The 26760-nt window shown below is 37.1% G+C and overlaps 2 protein-coding genes across 2 annotated transcripts; both read left to right on the forward strand.

The window, feature by feature from the left end:
* Positions 1–1692: 1692 nt before the first annotated feature.
* TRIM13 (tripartite motif containing 13) lies at positions 1693–2930 on the forward strand. The gene has a single exon (XM_006879511.1). It carries the CDS (start codon positions 1698–1700, stop codon positions 2922–2924), a length of 1227 nt encoding a protein of 408 aa, XP_006879573.1. The 5' UTR covers positions 1693–1697; the 3' UTR covers positions 2925–2930.
* A 1355-nt stretch (positions 2931–4285) lies between these two features.
* KCNRG (potassium channel regulator) lies at positions 4286–8921 on the forward strand. Its single transcript, XM_006879512.1, has 2 exons — positions 4286–4851; positions 8681–8921. The coding sequence occupies exons 1-2, from the start codon at positions 4286–4288 to the stop codon at positions 8919–8921; spliced, it is 807 nt and encodes a 268-aa protein (XP_006879574.1).
* The last annotated feature ends 17839 nt before the right edge of the window (positions 8922–26760 follow it).

A 26760-nucleotide genomic window follows, 5' to 3' on the forward strand; every position in this document is an offset into this window, starting at 1 on the left:
AGGGGTAATACTAGACTGTCCTACAACTCTTTTTTCATACTATATTCAAACTGAAACAAATTGTAGTCTTAAAGATTAGTTACAGTATGGAGGCTGAAGTCAGTTGAGCCTTTCAGTTTGTTTTTTAATCTTTGAGTTTTGTACCCAGGTGTGATTTGTAACTATGAGGCAATTTGAAAAAAATAGTAAAGGTTATACAGATTGCCAAATCAGTTATTTCACTGTACATCATCCTCCCAAGAAAACATATTTGTTATTATCACCAGTGTCTCCATGGAAAGGCTTTAATTAATGGGAAGCTCACAGTTCACAGTGACAGATAGTTCTCCAAAATGGTCATTTAAAAAAACCCCTCCATTTTTATCTTGTGCAGACAGTTATGTCAGTTGTTTTCCTTGCTTTGAGAGGTTTCATTTTGTTTATTACCTAGAAACTGTAAGGCAAGTGAATAATCATAGTCTTTACAAATAGTGTTCATATCAGAAAGTGGCTGATTCAGCTTACAGTTCTGTGTTACCAAGTTTTGCTCCAGACAGTATCTGCAAGTAGGTATAAGATTTTTGTGTACTTTGATTTGTTAACTTGAAATAATAGGAAGACCTAGATCTTACTCAAGGATTGAGATTTAGTAAAACTAATTTTTATTGTATTGCTTCACCCTTAATCCTGTTTGGAGTATGTGGTGGAGAATACAGTGACTACTGTCTCATTCTGGTGCTGTACATGGTTTTGCATTTTTCCCCCCTTTGGTTTTGCTTTGTTCTTAAGGCTCTGTGGCTTAGTAGCAAGAAGCTGCACTGCAAACCCTAAGGTATGTAGTTCAAGGCCAACAGCTGCTCCGTGGGAGAAGGATGGGCAATCTCCTCCTGCCTGAGGGTCAGCTATGGGTCAGTTCTGACTCTACAATACACAACTTAGCAGCTGTTTACCTACAATTACTTCTGTATCATCAGTGCAGAAGTCAACATGGTACAAAAGCATGTAACATCTTAATATGATGGAAATAGTTTTGACTCATGGGTGCCCTGAAGGAATCTTGGGAAACCTAGATTTCTGCCTGTCACATGATGAGAATGATGTTCTGGATAAAACAGGAAGATTCTGATGACTTTCTGGACTTAAAAAGAATCTATCATTAATCCTCTAGGGAGCAGTGAGTTTCAAGTCTTTTCACTTAGGATTTTTGGTAATTATAATCTTGACTTTAAAATAGAAAAATATGCCAATTCCTGAGTACATGCTTGAATTTGTATTTCTCTGCTTCTTTCTTTTAAATAGCATACCATTTATATTTGTGGGCCTAGAGTAAAGAACTCATTCTATTCAGACACTGACTAGCTTTGTTTCTGGTAGCTGGTAGTCAGCTCTCTGTTTTAAACAATCAGTGGGGTCCGGCTGGCTCAACTTGCAGTTGTCCTAGTCCTAACTCTCCCTCAGCCAAAGACTGTTGTTGGAAAAGTCCAGACAAAGGCCTTGTGTATGGGCTGCCCTACTAATGAGTGTGTTCTGGTCTCAGTGGATCATACCTGCTTTGGTTTACATTCTCTTCCTAAATTTGTCACTCATTTCTTTTGTTTGGCTGATCACTTTTGATCATTTCTAATGCCAACAAAGGTAACCTTTTCTCACTCCACAGGTCCTGGTAGAGGGGATTACTGGAGTAAAATCATCTTTTTTTTTTCCTTTGGTAGGATGTGATGGAGCTGCTTGAAGAGGATCTCACGTGTCCAATTTGTTGCAGTCTGTTTGATGATCCCCGGGTCTTGCCCTGTTCACACAACTTCTGCAAAAAATGTTTGGAAGGGCTCTTAGAGGGGAATGTGCGAAATTCACTTTGGAGACCAGCTCCATTCAAGTGTCCCACCTGCCGCAAGGAAACTTCAGCTACTGGAGTCAACAGCCTGCAGGTCAATTACTCCTTGAAGGGTATTGTGGAAAAATATAACAAAATCAAGATCTCTCCCAAAATGCCAGTGTGCAAAGGACACCTGGGGCAGCCTCTGAACATTTTCTGCCTGACTGACATGCAGCTGATCTGTGGCATCTGTGCTACTCGTGGTGACCATACCAAGCATGTCTTCTGTTCTATTGAAGATGCCTATGCAAAGGAAAGGAATGCCTTTGAGTCTCTCTTCCAGAGTTTTGAAACCTGGCGGCGTGGAGATGCTCTTTCTCGCTTGGATACCTTGGAAACGAGCAAGAGAAAATCCCTACAGTTACTGACTAAAGATTCAGATAAAGTGAAGGAGTTTTTTGAGAAATTACAACACACACTGGATCAAAAGAAGAATGAAATCTTGTCTGATTTTGAGACCATGAAACTTGCAGTGATGCAATCCTATGATCCAGAAATAAACAAACTCAACACCATCTTACAGGAGCAACGAATGGCTTTTAACATTGCTGAAGCTTTCAAAGATGTGTCAGAACCCATTATATTTCTGCAACAAATGCAGGAATTCAGAGAGAAAATCAAAGTAATTAAGGAAACGCCTTTACCTCCCTCTAATTTGCCCACAAACCCTTTAATGAAGAATTTTGATACCAGTCAGTGGGAAGATATAAAACTAGTAGATGTGGATAAACTCTCCCTGCCTCAAGACACTGGCACTTTCATTAGCAAGATTCCTTGGAGCTTTTATCAGTTATTTGTAGGCCTCCTCCTGCTTGGCCTTCTCATCTCCGTTGGTCCTGCCATGTCCTTGGAATGGTCAGTATTTGATGAATTTACAGCTTGGAAAGAACATCTCTCAAACTTCAGTTCCTGCTATCTTACTAAATCAGCTGATTTTTTAGAACGATCAGTTTTTTACTGGGAACAGATGACAGATGGGATTTTCATTTTCAGTGAAAAAGTCAAGAATTATACTTTGATGGTGCTGAACAATGTGGCAGAATTTGTGTGCAAATATAAACTATTATAAAATCTGTTTAAAATAAACAATTCTCTGTCCTTTGATAGTAATGATGTGCTAAAACGTGGAGTGGTAGTTAAGATTTGGTCATGATACTAGTATCTCCTTCAGAAACATTCAGTTAAAAAATAATGACCTGTTCAGTTTAGTAGTATACATGATGAAAATGTATAGTAGTGCAGTCTTGTGCCTCCTTTTTTTAAGAAAGTGCTTTTGAAGTAAGCCCCCTCCCACCAATATGAGTTGTGTTTACATAGTGATAAAACTGGGAAGTGAAAGAACATATGATTTAAGACTTTATTAATGACATGGTTTAAAAGTGAATATTCTTAAAGATAATTTGAAGATGTGGCAGGATTGATGATTTCTCCCTGACCCCAACAGGGTTGATCCCATCATTGCCAAAATATAAATCTAATGTTAAAAAAAAAAAAGTTTTTCTTACGTTTATATTTTTAGGAGGGATAGTTTTTGAGCCTAACTTTTCCCTGTTAGTACTTGTAAATTTATCACCAAAGGAACACCTGGAATTGTTAGGTAGGCTGTATGCAAAGGAAAAAAGTTTTAACATGTATTAAGAGGAGGACATGAGAAAGCCCCCTTTCTTACTGGCAGCTAAGTGTTGGAGTTATTGTACAACCAATACACTTTTGTATTTTTAAAGAAATGTGATACTAATTTGATAACAGATGAAGCAGCTATTAATTAGCTATAGTGGTGTGTTATCTGTTACCATAAGATTATCACAGAATAAAATGACTTAATTTTTTTCACCTTGCTTAGAATTCAGGTGAGAAAAAAAATAGCCCTTATCTTAGAATCACTTTCTAGTCTTTTTTTCTTTTGTGGAACCAGACATAGTTTTGAAAGTCCATTAAGTAGAATAGGATTTGAAAGACTAGACTCTAACACAGTGTTGGTGTAAAGTGATGGGTGCTGCTTACCTCACAGGGGTCACACATAAGTGGTCTGGGTTGAGGGCTGTTTTCTTGTTCCCAGTTTTGTTTGGTTTTTTGTTTTATTCATATGTATAGAGTTAATTTTTATAACTAATCACTGTAATGGGAAAAAGGGATCTATTTGACCTCTGTTCAGATACATTAGCTGTTTTCCTTAAATACTATTCTGTGCCTCATTTGTTGGTCCTTTCATTTTGTGTACAATCCCTAAGCAACTCACCTTTGCAAATACAACTATGGTTACACTATTTGCTTTGTAATAGTTACCTGGAAATTTAGGTCAGGTTTTTATTTCATCCCCCTCTGTTTCTTAATCATATTATGAGTGAACATTTATGGATACAGGTGGTTTTACAAACTTTGGAGTCTGTGGCTGATAGTTTGTAGCCTCTAGCTGGAAACAAGGGAGGAATGAGTAGTCAGGAGCTGGTCACTTTGAATGTGGGAGGGAAAGTCTATACAACAAGGGTGTCTACTATAAAGCAGTTTCCTGCTTCTCGATTAGCACGAATGTTAGATGGCAAAGACCAAGAATTCAAGACAGTTGCTGATCAAATATTTGTGGACAGAGATGGTATTTTATTTAGTTTTATATTGGATTTTTTGAGAACTCAACAGCTTTTACTACCTACTGACTTTTCAGACTACTTTAGGCTTCAGAGAGAGGCTGTTTTCTATGAACTTGATTCTCTGGTTGATCTCTTAAACCAAGAACTACTACATGCAAAACCTGTGCTGTTGGAGGTGCACTTCTTATGCCGAAACACTCAAGCTTTTTTCAGAATATTTGGCTCTTGCAGCAAAACAATTGAGATGCTAACTGAGAAGATTACAGTGTTTCTAGAGCAACCTTCCTGGAGTACTAATTCTCTCCCTCAGATGACCCTACTTCCACTGCCTCCACAAAGACCTTCTTACCATGATCTTGTTTTCCAGTGTGGCTCTCTCAGCACATCTGACAACCAAACTGGAATCAGGTATTTTATTATTTTTCACTATCTTCTGTAGCATTTGTTTTTTCCCTTAAAAATGAGAGGTTCTCATACCAAAAACTTCTGAAAAAATAACCACTCAAAAGTTAGGGGCCAACCAGTGGATTTGGGTTATAATTAGACAGAATAAGGGTGTACTTATTGTTACTGTATGAGAACCAAGGATGAAGATGCTCCTGAGAGAATGGACAAATTGTGGCAGGAAAGTTTTACAAAGTCCTATTTCATAGCTAATGAATCTGGATTAGGAATGAGGCACTCCCTTACCCTTAAGAATCTTTGTTTGGTATAATAAAGGTTCAAGTTTGCCTCTGAAGTCTTTTTCATTGTGTGTGTGTATATATATATTCTATGTATGTGTGTATATATATGTTCTACATATATGTGTCTGTCTTTCAGGCTGTGATGTGTTGATATTTTGTCCTTTCACCTCTTTTTAACATCCTTGAGGGCATCTATTCCATATCAATTCTGAGATCCTGTTAAAACCTCAGAAACCCTGGTGTGGTGTTTTAAGTGCTTGGCTGGGAACCAAAAGACTATAGTCTTGAGAAACTTAGGGGCAAGTTCTACCACAGTAACCATATAGGGTCATGGTTTATATAGCACTGGATTTTTACTATTTCAGCACTCAAAAAACTAGGATAACCTTGACAGCAAAGCATTTGGGTTTTGAGTTTTGTCAGTATAATAGATAGTTGCTTCTGAGTTGCAACCAGATCACCCCTCCTCCCCTTTGCTTTGCTCTCCTGGGCAACTTCTTCCTTTAAAAATGGCTTTGGGTTGTATTATAGCTGGCTTCCATTTTTAGGAAGGGACAAAAAGCCAGTCCCTGTTGTGGGCCCTCTGGACACAGCACTAACAACGAGGAAAGAGTGTCCACTTCTTCCACAGCACACCCATGGCCCTGTTTTCTAACAAACTGGAAAACACTGGGCAGGATAACTCTGTATGAAAATTACTTTTTAACAGTTTTATAATTTCCTGACCTTCCAAACAAAGTTTCTGGGAAAAAAGAAAGCCAGAGATAATAAAACCAAGGACTTTATCTCACTCTTTTAAGATAACTCTCTGAATACATTTTCATTGGTGGGGCATTAACACAAGCAGAAGATAAATGATTAGTTTTCTGCTTTCCTAAATTTTTACTGTGTCTTGAAGATTGTATTAAAAAAGTTAAAAACTAAGGAAAAGTGTCATTGATTTTTTTAGAAGAAACATGCTAGGAAGGGGAAAAAAAACCCTGGAAATGTTCAGTATTCATTAAAAATTAAGCTTTTAGAGAAATTATTACAATCCTGAAAAATAAGATTCTTTCATATAGCCACAGTGCCAAGTGATTTCTCTTTTGTTATTAGTTGCTCTCTTAAGAAATGGTGCAAGCTATAACTGCCTGTAGCAGTCCTTTCTGTATATTGATCACACTCTGGTCTCCACCTATCTGTTCAGATGTTTTTGGAAGGTAAAAAGTGTGGGTTAGCCTGAATAACTTGGAACAGTCTGAACAGATAGCTGTTCAGTTTATTCCACGGATATGATTTTGCCAGGTAAAAGACAAGTTCCTAGCACTAGACATATCTGGCATGAATCTTGTAGATGGGACATTCTTGTGGTCCCATGTTATCAAGATAAAATTAACATCACAAGATTCTAAAGTCTCTTGTATTTATTCTGACTTTCCTTTGTGTTTCAAATGGAAAGTGTGTTGTACATTTATTTAAGGAAGCAAGGAAGAAGGGTTTATTAAAATAAACAGTAGCATAAGTCTAGTTAAAAACAGGGAGGCAATTAAAAGCAGAGTGGAATGCACCATTGCTTAGTTGGACACACAGATTGGTTCTTGACATGAGACAGCGCCTTGTACATTTTAAAAATAGGTTTATCTATTTCCCATTGGTTTCCTCTTTTTTTCTACTACTATGATAATTTTCAATTTGGCTTCATAGGGAATCAAGTATAAGCATATGTCATTTTACTGCACTTTGTAGATGTTAGGTCCATCGAGTTGCCTGTGACTCATAGTGACCTGATGAACAACAGCCCTAAACCCAGCTCTATCCCGTGCCAATCTTACTGTCTGACACACCTACCTCCCATTACCTCAGTCACTAAAGGTTGTGGCAACCATATGGATGTATAGGTGCCATCTGCCAACAACATTCACTCACTTCCTTTCCCTGCCACATTTTGATAATTCTTGAAATACTGCAAACTTAACATAATGTTACTTCACACTTCAAATTACAATATAGTGTAAACCCATAAGCAGGGACACACACACACACTACCCCAATTAGTGATTTGCTTTATTGCAGTTATCTAGAACTAAACCTGTATTATCTCCAAGATTGTTTTGATTTCTTACAGGTGTTTATCACTTTGTTATCATCTATTACATACTGTTTATATTTTAATTCTTTTGTGAGATGTTCTGTTAATATTTTTCTCTTTGACAGATGTTTAAGGAATACAATCAAGATCTGGAGGTTGGGTTAAACGGAATGATTTATTGATGTTAAAAACTGTATCAAACATAATAAACTTTTTTGAGATGTGCTTTGTAGATAAAGCTTATATTTTACTATTGTTCTTTACAAATATTGCTGCCTGTAACTAATTTCAGCTAGTCTTTTCTTCACATATCATAAACATATGGTGGGAAAACAGATATATCTTTGATGGCATAAAATAGAACTAACTGTATGTTATATTGTTATTGAAGACTATTTATCCCACTGCTATCAAGTGGATTCCAACACATAGCAACCCTCCATTAACATTTCCTAGGCTGTAAGTCCTCACAGGAGAACACTGCTGCATCTTTCTACTTGACACGTCTGGTGAATTTAAACTATTGATTAACAGTTTACATAGCCCATGACACCCTTGGCTACTTTGACTATAAATAAGTTCATTATGTGCTGTTGAGTCGTGTTTGTATGTACAACAGCTGTGAACCCTGCTCTATCCTGAGCCAACCTTATTGTGTCTGACACAGCTACCCCCCTTACCCCAGTCACTGAATCAATCCATCTCATTGAGGGTCTTCCTCTTCTACAACGTCCCTCCACCCTCCCAAGCATAACGTCCCTCTCCAAGGACTGATCCTGCCTTGCAGCATGTCCAAAGTATGTCAGACGAATCTTCAGAACAGTTGCCTCCAAGGAGCAGCCTCTCCAGGATGAACTTGTTTGTTCTAGCAGTCCATGGTATATTAAATACTCTTCTTCAGCACCACAGCTCAAAGGCATCAATTCTCCTGTCATCCCTATTCATTGTCCAGCTTTCTGACTTACAGCAAAGCCAAATAATTGCAAAGACAATGGCCTGGATCACGTGTACCTTAGTCTCCAGACAGACACTGTTTTTCAGTACTCTGGAGAGGTCCATGTTTTCTTGAATGAGGTATTTTGTTCTGTAGATTTTCCCTGACAGTAGGTTCTGCCATTTTGACTCCATCGTACTATCTAAACCCCCTATGTGTGCTCTTCATAGTTATTGACTAAAAATTGCTACCTTTTTAGGTTCTTTTATGTCAGAAATTTCATTCCTCAAAATGGGACATGATAGGATTAAATAAGAGAAACTTAAGCCAGGTACTACTTACTGATAGAATTACATACATTGAAATGATAATTTCAGTATGGAATTAGAATTAGGTATCTGTAAAGCTTCTACCCTAAAGTTACTGATTTGGGCTTGTAAATAGTCTTAGAAATCTGATGCCAGCCTTTGAGGTGGTAACTCAAATTTATATATTTACTATTAATCACTAAATAGCTGGTTCTTTAATATTTTTGTATATGTTTCCTAGGTATGTTTCTATAAAACCTGATAATCGAAAATTGGCCAATGGAGCTAATGTCCTTGGCTTATTGATGGATACTTTACTAAAGGAAGGCTTTCGTCTGGTCAGCACAAGAACAGCATCCTCTGAAGACAAAATGGAATGCTACATCTTTGAAAGGATGAAGACACCACAAGCCCTTGCTGTGAACAAAACTCTGAACCCAGAGACTACCATCATTCCAGAACAAGCTCAGAACAGGAAATAAATTAGCTGTTAGAGTTAGGTTTTTTGGGGAGCTCTGGTGGCCTTGTGGCAAGAAGCTGCACTGCAATCTCAAAGGTACACGGTTCAAATCCACCAGATGCTCTACTGGAGAAGGAGAGACAATCTCCTGTACCAGTCAGATCTGATTTGACGGCACACACACACATAATAATAAAGAGGTTTTTCTAGTTTGGAAGTTTCCATTTTGGACATGAATATACAAGCTAGTCAAGTCTGTTCAGCCTAACTTGCCTGCCACATATCCTACCATGTGTCTGTGCAACCTCCCGGCAGTGCCTCAACCACACTGGTCTGTTTGGCTCTACACAAGACCATGGAGTTGGTGCTTTGGCAGACATGCCTTCTACTGTCTTCATCAGCACTCGAATCTGCCTGCTTGGTTCCTTATGCCAAGTCATTTAACCTCTATGCTTCAACTTCTTGATATACCAAAAAGATAATAAAGCACATCTCCTTTATAAAATTTGTGAGAATTAAAGGATGTAAGATGCTAATTCAATAACTTACTGAGATAAATGGGCCACTTCTGTAATTGCAGCTCTTCCCCAAGCACATTAATCACTCCTTTCTTCTGTATAGATCTCTATTAAAAAACCCGCTTGTGTATGAGTTTCTTGATATGCTTAACAGTTTTTAACACTCAGATTGCCATTTGATTGGAACCAACTCAGACCTAGTGGATTTTCAGGGGCTCTAAGCTGCAAGGGAGGAGACTGCCTGTCTTTCTCCTGTGGACCGGCTGGTGGATTTTAACCATCTGCCTTTGGGTTGCAGCCCAACTCCTTTGCCGTTGTTGCTGAGTACCGTCAAGTCAGAATCAACCCATAGTGAACCTTCTAGCAGATTTTCAGAGCAAAGAGGAGAATCAACTCAATGGGAGTGGTTTAGAGATTAAATGTTCTATTGCTACTAGAAATGTACTAACTATGACAATGTATAATATATATAGAACATCCATTCAATCATTATTGACACCTATCATGTACCAAATACAATCCAAAGCAATTGTATCCATATACAATTGAGTGTCCTGCAAGGAACAAAACTTTCAGCCCTTATGGAGCTTTCTGTAAACACAACTTCTAAACAGACAATGGGCTTAAATAACTTAAGCCTTTTAAGAGTTTCTCCCAAGTTAAGAGATCACAGTTTGTTGCCCCTCGAATTGGAGTCAACTCACAGCTGACCCTCCAGTGGGTTTTCAGAAGCTGTAAATGGGATAGGAAGAGAGTGCCTGTCTCTCCTGAGGAAGAGTTGGTGGTTTTGAACCACATGTACAACTCCTTGTCCAGCAGAGGTTTTTAGAAAGAGATGTATTACCATAATTTAGTATCTAGGTAACTAAGCACACTTTGAGAGTGGGTTGAGTTTGTTCCCTTTGGTAACTTGCCTCTTGTGTTCATTCTAAAACAGCACTGTATTCTGATTATTAATAAATAAATCTGAGTACTATTGTAGACAGGGAGGTGAGCAAATGTAGTTTGAAGAAAAAAGTTTAGTTAGATGTACTGTGGTTGAACTGAGTCTGACTCATCTGGTTTAGGCTGGAAATCTTTACAGGAAGAGACTATCCATTTTTCACCTGTAAAGCAAATGGTGGACTTGAACCTGTAACCTCTATAGAACACATAATGCACTATGCCAACACAGCTCCTTTAAAATGAAAATATTTGCCCCTCTTTTTAGGGGGGTGGGGTGGGTGATACATGTGCTTTGGTCATATTTAAGCTCCTTGGCTACACTTTGAGCATTGCTCAGTTCCTACTACTGGGGTTTTCAGTGTGTGAACACTTTTCTTCAGATTCAAATCTGATTAAGAAAAACTTTAAGACCTTTTAGACAGAACCTTCGTTTCCTCATTAGTATGTTTCCCCATCAAAAACAACTATTCAAATAAAGAATCTGAATCATCTAAACCTATTTTTGTCTATCTTCCTGAATTTCTTGTTAAATCTCCTTTGAAATGCCAGAGTACACTCTTGGAAAACTTGTCTTCCTGGTTTTCAAATTTCTGTTTATTATTATAGCTCGTCAGCCTGAAGGCCAGGTCTTTGTGCTGTACTGTTTCTTGAAACTGGAGATCAATGTGTTTCTCCCAATTAAATTACTTGCTTTTCCAATTTAGAAATAAAATCATGTCAGTTTTGCAAAGTTTTAATTAACTGCCTGAATTATTTGTATTGTAAGTGCTCTACATTAGAAAAGCTTGTGTTGTAAGGAAGTGAAGGTAAAATTAAAAATAGTGACATATTTTAGTCATCCTTATAACTGATAAACAAGTGTAGGGATTTTCTTCTATAATTTAAGATTGCATACCTAGTCAAATTATTTATGTAAGTGTATGCGCATGTGCATGCATTCATACATATTTGAAGGCGCTCTGATGGCAAAACTGCTGACGCATTAGGCAGCACACGGAAAGCTGTAGTTAGAACCTCCCAGCTCTTCTTCAGGAGAAAAGGAGTGGTAATCTGCTTGCATAATGATTTACTGCCTAGCAAAACCTATGGGGCAGTTCTCTTGCTAAGTTGCTATGAGTCAGAATTGACTCAACAGCACATGACATATTTAAGGATTAATTGTTCTTGGTGAAAAGCTTCAAGAGGGATCTTTTAATCAAGATATTTACAACGGAATGTTTAACATCACCTTAAGGACAATACAACTACCCTTACCCCCCACCCAAACAGAACATCTCTTGTAGTTTCTCCTTACTGTCCATCTTTCTTGTGATTATGCTGTTCGGTGCCATCAAATTGGTTCTGACTCTAGCAGCTCAACGTACAACAGAAACGCTGCTCTGTGCTACATCGTCCTTACATTCATTGCCACAGTCAAACCCATTGTCGCAGCATTCTGTCAATCCTGGTTGGACGTCACCTCTGTCTTTGCAGACCCTCTACTTTACCAAGCATGTTTTTCTCCAGGGGTTGGTTCTTACTGTTATCATGTCCAAAGTATGTTAGGTGAGGTCCTGCCATCCTTCCTTCCAAGGAACATTCTGCCTACACTTCTGCACCTCCTCCAAGGCAGATTTGTTCATTCTCCTGGCAGGTCAGTCATGCTTTACTACTATTGTCTCTATTGTCTTGTGGACAGAAAATATATTTTTGGTATTTGTATTTTATCCAATACTCCTATTTAATATTTTTTTGTATTTAGATTTTATCCAATACTCCTATTTAATATTTTTGGTATTTATATTTTATCCAATACTCCTATTTTATAATTCCCCCACCCCCCACTGAAGTATCTCAAATTTACTCCTTTCATTTTCAGTCTTATTGCCAGTATTCTCTTCAGGTTTTTTATTCACTCCTGAGCTACTACAATAGTCATACTCTCATTTTTCTTCACATCAGAATTTTATAAACTTTTATGTATATGTACAGTATTGCTATATTTAACCTCCAAAACCTTCATTGTTCTGGTTCAAGAGACTAATGTCTTTCTATTTCCTGCAGCATCAAGACTAAGATTCTCTAATTGGTTTTCCAGGCAAAGGCCCAATAACAGTTCCAATCTAGTTCAACTGATTTCATGTAACCTTTGCTTTAGGTCTTATGGCAAAGACCCCAAGTTACTTTTTGGGGAATGTGGCACTTTATTCTAGCTTAAGCTCTCATCCACAAACTAGGCAAATTTAGTACTTAAACAACTCAGTGCATCTTAATTTACAAGTATGCAGGCCATAAGTTAACAAAATGAAGACACTTTTCTTCTGTCAGTAGAAATGTCCAAGCCCCCTGTGAGTCCCCAGAGTTACTTACAGTTTTGTGCTGAAGGAATCTTCTCATGTGGCATTTATTACTCTCTGTTAGAGTGAGCTGTTGTTAGGTACTCTGCTCTGTACAATATCTGAAGTCAGCTGCTAGTCTCAGTCCCTTCTCCACATGTTTTAGGTACCCCGTGGTATAGTCACGTTCTAGGTACCCCTTTTTTAGTGTAGTGATGGTGATGAAATCAAACTTCATGCCTGGAAACCAGGTCATAAGGTCAATTAGTACAGAGGGAAAAGTACTTCACCACAAGAACATTTTAAAGTTGAATTCCTGACTTGTGGCTAAGTATATCAATCACTCTCACAGATAAAGCAAAATCTTCAGACTTTAGGAAAAAATACAAAACAATTATCAGACTCAGAAATGTCCTATATGTTTTTATTCTTATGATGTTTTATTCCAAACTTACTTTCAGTAAACTTATTTTCATAAAATAAGATTATAAGACAAAAACTGAAACTTAAAGTATTCCCACTTCTTGACTGATGGTGGATATTCAGGGTCAGCACAGTTTAGGCTAATCATTCCAAGGTGGTTTGTTTACTTGGTTGTTTGGTAAATTTGGTTAGTTTTGTGCAAGGATGAGGTGGCTGGCCACTGGAAAGTAAGGGGTTTTTGTGTGTGTCCTATATATTTTATAAGCTCTAAAGGTACATAAAATACTCTTCTACATAATAAATATGACTTATTTATACAAGTAGTAAACAAATACTATACATTTAAGCCACAACTTTGATTTCTTAACCTTTGCTTTGAACCAGATCTGTCTCCAGATCTTAGAAAATTGTTTATGAAAAAGTTATTTTGTTCAATTATATGGCTATAGCAAGCAGAAACAAATCTATTAACTTTCAAGAGTGACTATCAAAGGTTATGGTAAATGCTCATTTGTTTTTGTATTATGGTAGTATTTCATGGTCAAGAAATCAAACATACTGCATTGGGCTAATGTGCGGCCAACGACCTCTTTATAAAGTGTTAAGAGAGCCACGGGGTAATTTTAAATACTAAAGTGTACCTGATCCAAGTCATGATGTTTCAGTTGCTTCATATGCATGTGAAAGCTGAACAACATACAAGGATGATTTAAGAACTGATGCCTTTGACTTGTAAATTTTGGTGAAGAACATTGAATATCCCATGGGCTGACAAAAGAAAAAACAAATATGTCTTAGAAGAAGTACAGCAAGAGTTGTTCCTTAAAAACAAGGATGGTGAAACTCAGTCTCACATACTTGGGCATTTTATCAGGAAGGGCCAATCTCTGGAGGACATCACACCTGGAAAAGCAGGGGGTCATCGAAAGACAGAAAGACTTAATGACGTAGATGGGCACGAAGACTGCGACAGGGAGCTTAAATACAGCAGATACTGTGAGGATGACATGGGACTGGTGGAGTTTTGTTTTGTTGTACTTAGGGTACTTATGAGTTGGAGTTGACTGGACATCTAACAAAAAGAAAGATTTTCTATTCTCATCCATCTTTTTCCTCAGAGACATTCAAATAAAGGTGAACAGAAAATAGTTAAGTTACATGCCTCACAAGATAACATCACTGGGAAATGTAAAAATTTTTATAATTAAGAGTTATGTACATATTGGGCCAACATAGTATTATTCTTCCTCGATAAAAGATAAAATCAATCTATGAACATAGGCTTTTAAAAAGAGTAGAACAGGATCAGATTCACTTTTCAAAGTCATGCAAAAAGTTTTATTTTAAAAAATATATACTACTAAACACTTTACACTTTGTTAAAAAAGAATCAGATAACTCATGTACCTCAGAGTATCTAAATGTCACAGACTTTTGGGACTATTCATACACCTACCCACAGGTTCCTGGCTTTGGTTTAAAGGGGGGGGGTAAAGACTCGAGGCATGATTGTTAAGGTAGGAGAACGGCTCTCTGCTACTGAGTCGATTCATAGGGGCCCCAGAAACAACAGATCTGAACCTTGCCTTCTCTTATTCCATTGTAATGATCTGTGCTGCCATGATGCAGCCATGTCAAGTCATCTTGTAGAGAGTGTTATTTCTCAGACCCTCCACCTTTCCCAGAATGCCTTTTTCCTCCAAAAAAACTGGTCCTTCCTGAAAACATGTCTAATGCAAGAGAAATAAGTTTCACCATTCTGGTCCTGATAAGTGAAAGTGATAGGTAACTCCTAAGTTACCAGGGAAAAGCCTGGGCATTTCTGTATGGTGTTCAACTTTTCTGAAGATATATTTTATCATAAAGCTATTTACTACTGACTCTCAGCAAGCAGGTGCCACTTCAGCAGTGCTTCCTCTATGTTCAAGACTCTATGCTAGTCTTATAAAGAATAAGCTCCTGCTCACAAGGCAGGATGTTTTAATTCAGGTATGACAGCATTGAGAGAAATAATCTTTTAAGCCATGGAGAAAGAGATTTGGAAAAATTTCATGCATAAGAAAGATCTGGACAGTTAGAGATGTAGACCAAGACTTCCTAGGGGCAAATAACTTGAGCTAAGGAAGTATGCAAATCAGAACATTATCTGGAAAAGGAATATTCCTAATTGGCTTAACAACAGGTAACTCACAATTAGTCTATAGTGGTAAAGGTAGGGATAAAACATCCTCAACAGAATTTTGGCTTTGCAACCTTCCCCCTCACCCCCAAGATTCTCACCTGATTTGCTGTGTTAAGAGCCAAGGACTCTTCATGGATTATGTTAAACTTGTCTTATAATTTAAGCCTAGATTTCCTTCCAATGTGTCTTAAAAGTTGCAGTTTGATTCCTCAAAGTATCACACCTTATACCTTGGCTTTCCAAGGTGTGCAAGAAATCCAAATATTCCTGTTTTCTTCAGTTAGAAAGGAGGGCACCTTGTATAAAGGAAGGAAAACAATCTCAATCATGGTTATTTTTATTTTCCTCCCTATTGCCCAATACTCTTTCAATAAACCCATTGTAACTAAGTTATTACTCTTTCCTACTTGGTCATTTCTTGGCTCATGTTTTCTTTTAAAAAATCTGAATGGAAGTTTACAAATCATATTGTTCTCATTCATGCTTTTACTTCCCTTTTAAGTTTTTCATTCCTTTTACCTTATCAACCTTTTCCATTTTTTTAAAAAAAATCCTTTTCCATAACTTTTTTAAAATACAAACTTCTTATTTTATACTTATTTCCTTAAAAAGTTCATATATATTGGTTGGTTTTTTTTTTTTAAATTTATCAATTGTGTGTACCGTCAAATCAGATCTGACTGGTACAGGAGGAGACTGTCCCTCCTTCTCTAGCAGAGCATCAGGTGAATTCAAACCACACACCTCTGGGATTGCAGTGCAGCTTCTTACCACTAGGCCACTAGAGCTCCCTAATACACCGTTTTTCACACCAGATAGTTCCCATTTCTTTAATCCATCCCTCCTTCCATATGCCAAGTGAACTCAGTTCCATAAGGACAAATACTGTATAAGACCTTTCCATCATTTTAAGACTAACTTCATCATTCATCTCATTCAAGAAGTCTTCTCTGACTACTCCAAATTCACATTTTCTTTTAGCTTCCACTACACACCAAGTAATCTAAACACATTTGTATTCTATTATTTCCTAGTAGGGTTTTTTCGGTTGTGGTCTGACAATCTTGTAGATTAAAAATTCTTTGTTTGCCTGTAAGGACTATTTTAGTGTATAATTAAGTACTGGGCATAAAATAAATGCTTATTGTAAAATATATATAAAAAATGAAGGCACTTAGAGCACGTTACAGTAGTATTTCAGTATTTTTCATGAAACTCGTTTGTAGAATTTGAAATACCAAATTTAAAAAGATCTTTCAGTAAAACTATTTTACTGTATAGCATGGCTATGATTAAAACTGGGTTACAGTATATAAAAAGATTATATATAGAGGATAAAAATGTACATTTTCATTACACACACACACACACACACACACACGTTAACGGTAAAGCTCCCTTTGGACTAGGACACCAGAACACCCTTCAGTAATGACTCACTCATTTATGTCAGAACTGACTCCTACCTAATTCTGTGTTGGATTTAAAAACAAAACAAAATCCAGCTTCCCTCGTCCCCAAATCCTCAAACTTATTTCCATAGAGGAAGTCATAGCTGATCTTCCATTTTCTATGCATCACTCCCTGGTGAACTTGAACAAGAGCAGCACTGCCTTTGTGTTACTTCTAAGGACAAACGTGCCAGAGCACCAATGTAACAATTTATTAGTGGTATTATACCATCGAGTTGTGCAACCACTATTTTCTAAATTGCTTTTTTCCCCACTAACATAAATTCACTGCTCAGGAAATCTTCCATGTTATTTTCAGAGTTGCTGTTGTCAATATGACTTCATATAGATCTTTAACAACATGAAAGACAGATCTTTCTCAGTAGTTAATATTTAGTAGTTCGGTTTTAAGGAGGCTTTGAGGGAGATTTCTGGTTAAAGATTATGCCACATAACAGTATCAACAATTAACCAATCTGCATCACTGTGGAAGTGTAGAGTCTGCAAGAATTTGTAATTTTGTTCTGCATTCTCTCTGCTTTGATCAGGAATCTTTTTATAGACGTTTTGAACATAATGTTCAGTAATAGTAGCTGGGTACTACTATCTACTTCTGGCCTAAAAGAGGCAGTTGTTCATGGAGGCAAGTAGTTGATACATTCCCTATCCTATTTCTGAGACTCTTTCTTCCTCTGGGTCTCCAGGCTAATGGATAGCTTGCTTGTGAGCCTTTAAGACTCTGGCACGAGGAGGTAGAAAAGAGGTAGGTACTAAATAAAATACAGTGGGGAAAACGGAATGACATACCCATAAAATCATACACATAAATCTCCAGGCCAAGCTAAATAACATGAGATTCTTTGCTAGTTATTTGAATCTCAAGGATTTTGTTTTGAAGTCACTGTAAATATATCCTTCACATTTTTACCAATTTGACTTTTTATCAGTATATAACTTATTGGCAATTACTACAATTGGCTGTTTTCTTATATTCAATAACTTTAAAATGATCTTTTCAAATTACTCTTGAATGTGATTTGAATGTGATTTCCCCCTCACATCCCCATCACTTAGCCCTTTTATCCCCTCTTCTTTTCTCTGGGAACCACAAAGACATTTTGTCCGAGTAGATTTGTATTTTTTAAATTTGTTTTTTATGTGTGTACTATCAAGTTGGATCTGACTGGTACAGGAGATTGCCCCTCCTTCTCCAGCACAGCATCTGGTGGATTTAAACCGCGTACCTCTGGGATTGCAGTGCAGCTTCTTGTCACTAGGCAACCAGAGCTCCCTAGATATGTATTTTTATTTTATTAATTTTAATGAATATTTAGAGATTTTAGATTTCCATTCATTCATTCTTGCACTTTTCTCCCTGCCCACTCCTCCCCCCCCAGTTCTCTTTTTGAAAGTAAAATTCTTTCATTGCTATACAATCGCCCTGCAACACCCCCACTGCCCCAAGTACACTCCACTATGCAACTTTAATTCTGGACTCTTGTGATAACCATAATACCCTATAATATATTGCTTTTAAACTGTTCTCTTCCTCATCTGTTTCAATGCAGTATACATAATTTATCTAGTTAGATTTGTATTTTTTAAAAATCTTTGTTAATCGAGGTAACACCGTATTTATCCTTGAAGGAATGCATCCTTCACTCAGCATATTATCTTTCAGCTCTATCCGTACGGAAGCATGGACCAGTTCATTTCTCCTACTGGCTGAGTAGAATTCCATATATGTCTGTCACCTTTGGTTTAGCCATTCCTCTGTGCTGCGGGTGGGCATGTACATGGCTTCAGTCTTTTGGCTATTGTTGATAGTGCTGCAACAATCTCTGGATTTAGTAGTCATCAACCAGCCTACCTACTCTCCAACTTAAATGATTCTGGCAGAAGAGAGTTACAAGTACATGGACTTGCTTAAAAACAATATAACTATAATCTCTGGCACACAAAAATAAGTTTAAGTAGTCCTGGTGACACAGCAGTTAAAGCAGTTTATTGAAGACTGAAAGGTTGGTAGTTTGACCTTCCAACAGGTTAAGGAGATGGGCAGTGAAAGTTACAGCCTTCGAAATCCCATATAGTTCAATCCTGTTCTACAGGGTGGCTGAGTTAAAATCTACTTGAAGGCAACCTGTTTTAACATGTCTAATTTTTTTTAACTTGTATCTTTTAAATGTGTTGTCAAATCAAGAATATAATTTTGTTTCTAGTTTGGGTTAGAGTGAAACTCTTTGGAATTCCTGAAACTAAATCCTTAGTATAAATTAGTCACTTGCACACCAATTTTGGGGGGAAAAAAACCTTACAAAAACTTGCAATCAAACAGTCTCGAGGCTTTGGAATTTAAAATACATTCTGCATAACTTTTAAAATCCTATAGATACACACTAGGACCTTACGGGAAAAGGATGGGTGATCTCTTCTAGGGTTTTACTGTCTCTGAAAATGCACAGGTGAACCAGCTATTGGTTGGTTCCTACCTGATGGTACACAGTAACATATTACATAATAATCTACTCTTATTGCCCTCTAGTTTTAACTGACTTAATATCTGACCTTCCAGCTGGTCTTCCAATGCTGAAAGCTGCAGGAGAAAATGTTCATCTTTTCCCCAAGGAGCCACTGGTTGATTCAAACCACTAGAGAGGCCTTATCTAGTCTTTAGTTCATGAAACTGTTCAGTACTCCAGATGCCCCATCCATTTGTTTGCCAAAACTTTAAAAAAAGTTGTATTTTGTTGGATCTCATCTACAGTGCCTCTCCTTCTCCAAGAGTTTTTTTTCTTTTCTAAACCTCTATGAGGTGGATTGATTCAGTGACTGGGGTAATCAGGATGGGTGTGTCAGAGGCAATGAGATTGGCACAGGATAGAGCACGGTTTAGGGCTGTTGTACATAGATAGGGTCGCTATGAGTCGCAAACGACTCGACAGCACATAACAACAAACAACAACAAACCTTGTCTTACAGAGTTAAGGTGTTTGTCATCGAAGTATAGAAGAGAAAAAAAATCCAAGATTTTTCCCCCTATAAATTGAAACATAATTTCACCACGCAATTTGAATCTCCCAGTTACCCCTCAAGAGAAAGATGGGCAGTCAATTCCCTTGTGGTTTATTGTCTCTGGAGACTTGCTGGGGTCAGCTATTGTTTGCTTCCGACTGGATGGTACACAACAACTGAGGTTACTACACTGGTAAACATTAGGGATTTTGTGTTTTTTTTTTAATAAGTACTAACTATATTAAATTATTGGCTAGAGACATGCGTTGTAAGTCAAGGAGACAATACAAAACCAAGTTTAAGAAATGGAGGCTTGGGAAGAGTCAGTAATTTATGGCCCAGCTAGCTAATGTAGAGATTATTTAAAATTATGAAGCACTACATATAACTTGTTTGGTAGTTTTTTTGTTTCATCATTCTTTTAGCAAAATTGCCAAGCTTTCCAAACAGTTCTTTCACATATTATTCAGAGACATGAATATGCTATACTTTAATATTTTGTTCTGGTTTATTCTGTAGTCGTCTTCAGTTGAAAGCTTTACCTCAATTGCTATATTAATAAATGACATCTTGATGACACTAAAGAGACTAGCAAGTGCCTTTGAATGTGAATAGCTGTACACACATTACTTAATGAGAATTAAGTGACAGACATTTCATTGTAATGGACTCATCAATTTAATCATAATTTTAACGTAAAGATTTTCACTTCTAATTTACAAATATATTTTGCATGTTATTCCTAATTGTGATAGGAATTTTTTGGCAGCATCAGGATGGAGGGTGAAGAGATTGAGATTGTACACAGCTTTAGTTTGCTTGGCTCAACAGTCAACACTCTTGGCACCAGTAGCTAGGAAATTAAAAGGCGCATTGCCATGGGAAAGTCTGCTGTTAGGGACCTCTCCAAAGTTCTGAAGAGCAATGGTGTCTCTCTGGAGACTAAGGTGTGTTTGATACAGGCCATGGTCTTCACAATCACTTGTTACACATCAGAGAGTTGGACAATGACCAAGGAGGATAGAAGAATTGATGCCTTTGAACTGTGGTGCTGGAGAAGAGTATTGAAAGTACCATGGACTGCTAGGAAAACAAACAAATTCATCCTGGAGAGGGTTAAACTGGGTGGCTCCTTGGAGGCAAGGATTCTGAGGCTCAGTCTAACATACTTTGGATATGTTGCAAAGAGAGACCGGTCCTTGGAGAAGGACATCATGCTTGGGAGGGTGGAGGGACAGCGCAGGAGGGGAAGGCCCTCTATGAGGTGGATTGATTCAGTGACTGGGGAAATCGGGATGGGAGTGTCGGAGACAGTGCGATTGGCACAGGATAGAGCAGGGTTTAGGGCTGTTGTACACAGGGACGCTATGAGTCGCAAGCAACTCGACGGCACATAACAACAACGACATTATTTAATCAACTATTGTTCTGTGTATATTTTAAGGTAAATACATTACACTGTATCATGTTTTATTTGGAATTTTGATGTAAAATCAACAGAAATTTAGTTAGTATCTTGGGCTTTCTGTCTAAAAATGAATCTAGTGAGGAATATTGTCTAGAAGTGAGCAATTAATTTTAGAAAACAGCTTAGAAATAACTTTAGAATAGCACAAGCTAAAAAAATTGACACAAATACTTATGTTAAATACAACCTACAAAATATCTGATAAAAAAAATCCCATAGTCTGTCATGATTAGCTATGAAGAGCAAGAGTTCTCAAATGAGTCTCAAAACTCCACTCTTTAATTTTAGAAATATCTGTACACACTAAGAAACTCCATTAAAAATGGCTCTCTAGTTTACATATACCTGAAGTGCAACTTTGGCCTGTATCTTTTCCAAAGCATGCTATATTTTTGCGAAGATAAAAGTAACATAAAAGAGAATCTGTAAGGCAATCTTTAACACAGTCCACTTTGGTGACAAGTATCTTCAACCTCTGAAAAAGGAACAGATTTTTAGACTTCTGTTTAAGGTACCCCTCCACCAATAATCTAGCATCTTTAGTCCATTAGCTATATTTTTCAGGTTATAAGATCTATTATTAGCTAAATTATAAAATATTACCAAGAAAAAAAATATGCTGAGTCAATTCTTGTTTATATTGAGTCATATTCTAAGAGAAACACAATCCCTATGTAGACCATTAACTGTTCATTTATTACTTTCATATTTTTATTTTACATGATACTCACATGGTTAATGTGTCTGAACCAACATGACTGTTAAGTTATTACTAACAGGTAGAGCTCTGGTGGCTGAGAAGTAGGGAGTTGTGCTGTTAACCCAATAGGTATTTCAACTTCATCAGTTAAGGGCACTCTCCTCTTGTGTGATTTATTGCCTCTGAGAACTCATTAAGGCAGTTCAGTTGCTCCAATTCGATGGCAACTAAAAACAGCAAGAAATGATTTTAATCATCAATTTGAATTTTGCAATTTTGGAGCATTTTTTCTTTGAGAAATCTGATTAAGAGTACAAAGAAACAAATCATCCCATTATTAGTATGGTCTTAGTTTCTATCTACTTTGTAATCTATGCTAGTATTTTTTCTTAAAATCTTTAATGACCTCTCTTGCTTAAAAATATAATTCACACTGTGCAAAATCACCTTTAGAGAGGAAACATCGGTGTGGCAGGCAGAGGAAAATACAAGGTAAATAAGACAGACCTTCCTGAAATATCTGGAGAAAATGAGTAACAGATCTTAGCTTTATATAGTTCAGTAGTATATTATGATAGAATGGATTGGTAAGTTAATTTTGAAGCAGTAGGGAAGATACCAGAGACATCCCTTGTGATTTCTCTATTCTTTCTAGTCATTATTGCGGGCACTAATTGAATAAATTTTTTACAAATATAAATGGTTGTTGAGTCCCATTGAGTCAGAACTGACCCACAGATGACTCAAGCGAAGTTTTCAGAGGCAGTTAATCAAACAAGAGGCAATCGATTGCGCATCCTTCTCCTATTAATACAAACTAGAAGACAATATTATAAAGTCAATAGTAACAGATGCCTCTGCGTGGTAAAAAGGTTTTAAAATAAGAGTATTTCGCCTTTTACAAAGATTTTATGTTTTACTGTTATGTTAGGAAAAAAATTTAAACAAGTTTCATTTTTAAGAATAAGAAATGTAGTTTTCATATCCAAAATAATTTTCCACTGCATTTTTAATTGTTTTTGGCTTACTTAGTATACTCTCAAAATAAAACTATCTAACCACTTTACTTTTTTTCTTCCTTAAACCTCTTGATGTTTTTGGGGCTGGGGAAATAACAGTGCAATGTTGTGTTTAAAAAAATTATTAGTTTGCATTCAAAATTTGTATACATTTGTGTTTTACTCTTTCCTTCACAATGAAGCGATTCCTGAATTCCTTTTCATAACATTGCTTTGAGGAAATTGTTCCTCTGATGCCAATTTTAATATGATTTTGAATTGGTTTCCTTCATAATTGTTAATTATCACTTCTCAAATTCCTTAACGTGGTTAAGGCTGCCCCAAATGGTAATTTCTGTTTTGAAGTATCACTCATTTTTAATTTAAAGAAATGACTTACACAGATCACATTCTATGTCTAAATAATTATTCTTTAAAATATTACTATTTAAAAAACCAAACTTTCTCCCAATCACAAAAACAGCACATGCTTAAGTACACACTCAAAACTGGGGAGTGTATCTTCCAGTGAGTCTATTTAGACTATTTGGTAACCCTATTTTCCCCTAAGTAATAAATTTAGTATTTCAAATATTTGTCTATTTTATATAACTACAGTTATGGCACCACAATATACTATTTAATCAGTCTTTTATTATTGAACACTTAAATTTTTCTCAACTTTTTGATAAACACACACTATAATAAACAGACTTAAGACAAAATGTTTTACGTTGTTGTCATCTACCAGTTCATAAGATACACAGCTCGCCCTACATTTTTCAGAGGCAGTAAATTTTATGTGAGGAGACTGATTCTGGTGGACTGAACTGCTTACTTCTGGGTTAGGACAACTCCTTACCAGTAAACCACCAAAGCTATTTATTATACTTCTTGTTCTTGTATACTATAAAGTTGGAACCGACCCATAGCTGACTCTAGTGGGTTTTCAGAGGCAGTCAATTGCACTGGATGAGATTGCCCATTCTGCTCTTGCAGAGCAGCTGGTAGTCTTGAACCACATGCCTTCAAGATTTCAGCACAGCTTCTTGCTACTAGGCTACATAGAGCTTCATTATTATGCTTACAAACCTAAAAAATATACTATGATTTATCTACGCACAACTATCCAAGAAAAAGGTGGTGTCACTTATTGAAGGAGCCTTGGTGGCACAGGGTGTATGCTGCTGGGCATTCTTTGGTGTGGTCTGTTCTGGAAAATCTGCAGCCTCAGAACTGTGGGGGTGGGTCACTATGGACAGAACAGATTCAATAGTAATAGGCTTGGTTTTGGTATATATGAGCATAAATGTAAACTTCTGAATTTAACATTTTAGCCTCTGTTTAACAAGTGAGGCTATGTTTCTAAGTCCACTTGATTTTTCTTCAAACTGTAATTGTGCTAATAAACATAATTTTATATTTCTAAACTTAAAAATATTTGGGACAAGTTCATGAGGTACCAAGCAAAGTAATGCCAACATAAGAAGTTTGAATTTATATTGTAGACAAAGTAATTTAGGAAGATTAAAGGGGATAATGGGGTTTCATCTTCCATATGGGACATGGCCAACACATATTGCATTATTCTGAGCTTCCAGGTTAGGGAGAACAACACAGCACTCTGAGTATCAGCCAGTGAAAAAACTCTATGAAAGGGTACAGTTATACACTTATTATAACCACAGTCAAGAAAATTAAAGAGTTGAACTAGCAAAGTGGCTCATTGCCACGGAGGCAGAACCTACTTACAGCTGACCCTCCAGAGATTTCTCGAGCCTGTAAACGGCATGGAAGGAGAATGCCAATCTTCTCTCAAAGCCCCTGGTAGACTGTTAGAGCCAGAGACAACACTTGGATTAGCAGCACAGTTCCTCACATTGTATTAGTAAAAGACCAAAGCAAACCAAATGATTCAAAACACCCTCCGCCCCCTAAGAAATAACTGGCTGATTTAGGGTGGAGGAAAAGAGTTGTTGCTAAGAGCATTTTATAGGATTTGATTCTTTGGTTTGGGGGATTAAGGTCATAGTTTCATGAACATCCCAGTCAATTTGCCTGATGTGTTTAATGCTTCTATCAGTCTCCTACTTTGTTGCCTGAGGTTGTAGAAGCTTGGAGGACTATCTGAGGCCCAAGGATTTGCTTATGTGGATCAGAGAAGAAGTGTCAGGTCTAGGATTTGGAATATGTGCCTCTTTGTCTCTAATGAACAATCGCCTCCTATGCAATAACGTGAGAATCACGTGGTGCATGACTAACATCACAAAAACATTTTTTAGCAAAGATTCCACATAAGAATCTGGAATGAAATAAAAAACAACCAACCAACAAAAAAAATCACATTGTGTTTCATATGGACTTTCTGAAGCCATGGACGGTAGATGAATACTTGAAACTACAGCCCTGGGATGAGCTTTAAATCTTAATGAAAATCTCCCTTAAGTTTCTTAAGATTTAGCTTTAACTAACATAAGGTTTGCTTAGAGCATTATGGTGTTTCATTTAAAAAAATTTTTTTTGGTGTGTATACCGTCAAATTGGATCTGACTGGTACAGGAGGAGATAGCCCCTCCTTCTCCAGTACAGCATCTGGTTCATTTAACTTTTTATTTTGATCAGTGTGAGTTTATCCAGGAAATTGATTTTCCATTCAACAGTTTTAAAGTTTTGTAGCATTGTGCTTATTTTTTAAAAAGCACAATGCAGAGACAAAAGAATAGTTTTAGTGCTTTTTTAAACATCTGTATGAAATAAAATTGACAACATCAACTCAGAATGTAGGACTCTGAGAGGGCAGTGACTATCTTCATGAGAAAAAATGCCGAAAGGGTGACAGTGGTTGAATAACAAAGTATTCCATCAGTATCACTAAACTGATGATGTAAAAACAACTTAATTGGTGTCAGCTTTGGCATGTATGCTCTCAACAAAATAAACTTTGAATAAAAACAATAGTCCTTGTAGTTACAACTGTGGGTGGGGTTATCAGGAGCCAGAGAGGATTTGATGGCAGCTAATAAAACAAAGATTAAATTAGCAGCAGATACTGCCACCCATTGTTGTCAAGGAGACTGAATCATAGTGACCCTCCACTGGGTTTCCATAGCCACAAACTTTACGGGAGAAGAGGCTTTGTTCCACAGATCAGCTTGTGGATTTGAACACTTGATCTTTTGGTTAGCAATCTGGCCCTTAACACTCTACCCCTCCAGGGCTTCTTCATGCCTTAAATAATTAAGCACCAAGTAGAAAATGGAGTGATTAGCTACTTAGGATATATATACTAGGAGATGAAATTATTGCAACAATCAGTAACAAAGAACTCAAGTTGCTATGCATGGAATAAAATAACTGAGAAATAATTATGCTTCTACTTATGGCAATGATAGAAGAATTAAGGATAATTGTACTTTGTTTGGGTAATTGACAAACAGTAAGTGGTCCAAAGAGAGGATTCTTGGTTATTTATTATGCTAGTCTTTAGAGGGTGAAACCAGGGTACAAGGTCCTTGGAGGCAAGAATTCTGAAGCTTCGTCTGACATTTTTTGGGCATGTTGCAAAGAGGGACCAGCCCATGGAGAAGGACATGATGTTTGGGAGAGTGGAGGGATAGCACAAGAGACGAAGACCTTTGATGAGATGGATCAATTCAGTGATTGAGGGAATGGGAGTGTGTCAAAGGCAGTGAGGTTGGCACAGGATAGAGGAGGGTTTTAGGCTCTTATATGTACATATAAGTGTAAATGGTCATTACAAAGACAGAAGAGGAAGAAAAGACCAAAATGGATGTCAGAAGAAACTCTGAAGATTGCACTGGAGCGTAGAGAAGCCAAAGCACAAGG

Source organism: Elephantulus edwardii, unplaced genomic scaffold (genome assembly GCF_000299155.1).
Source record: "Elephantulus edwardii isolate Elephantulus edwardi_28Jun2011 unplaced genomic scaffold, EleEdw1.0 scaffold00004, whole genome shotgun sequence".
NCBI classification, from domain to species: Eukaryota; Metazoa; Chordata; class Mammalia; order Macroscelidea; family Macroscelididae; genus Elephantulus; species Elephantulus edwardii.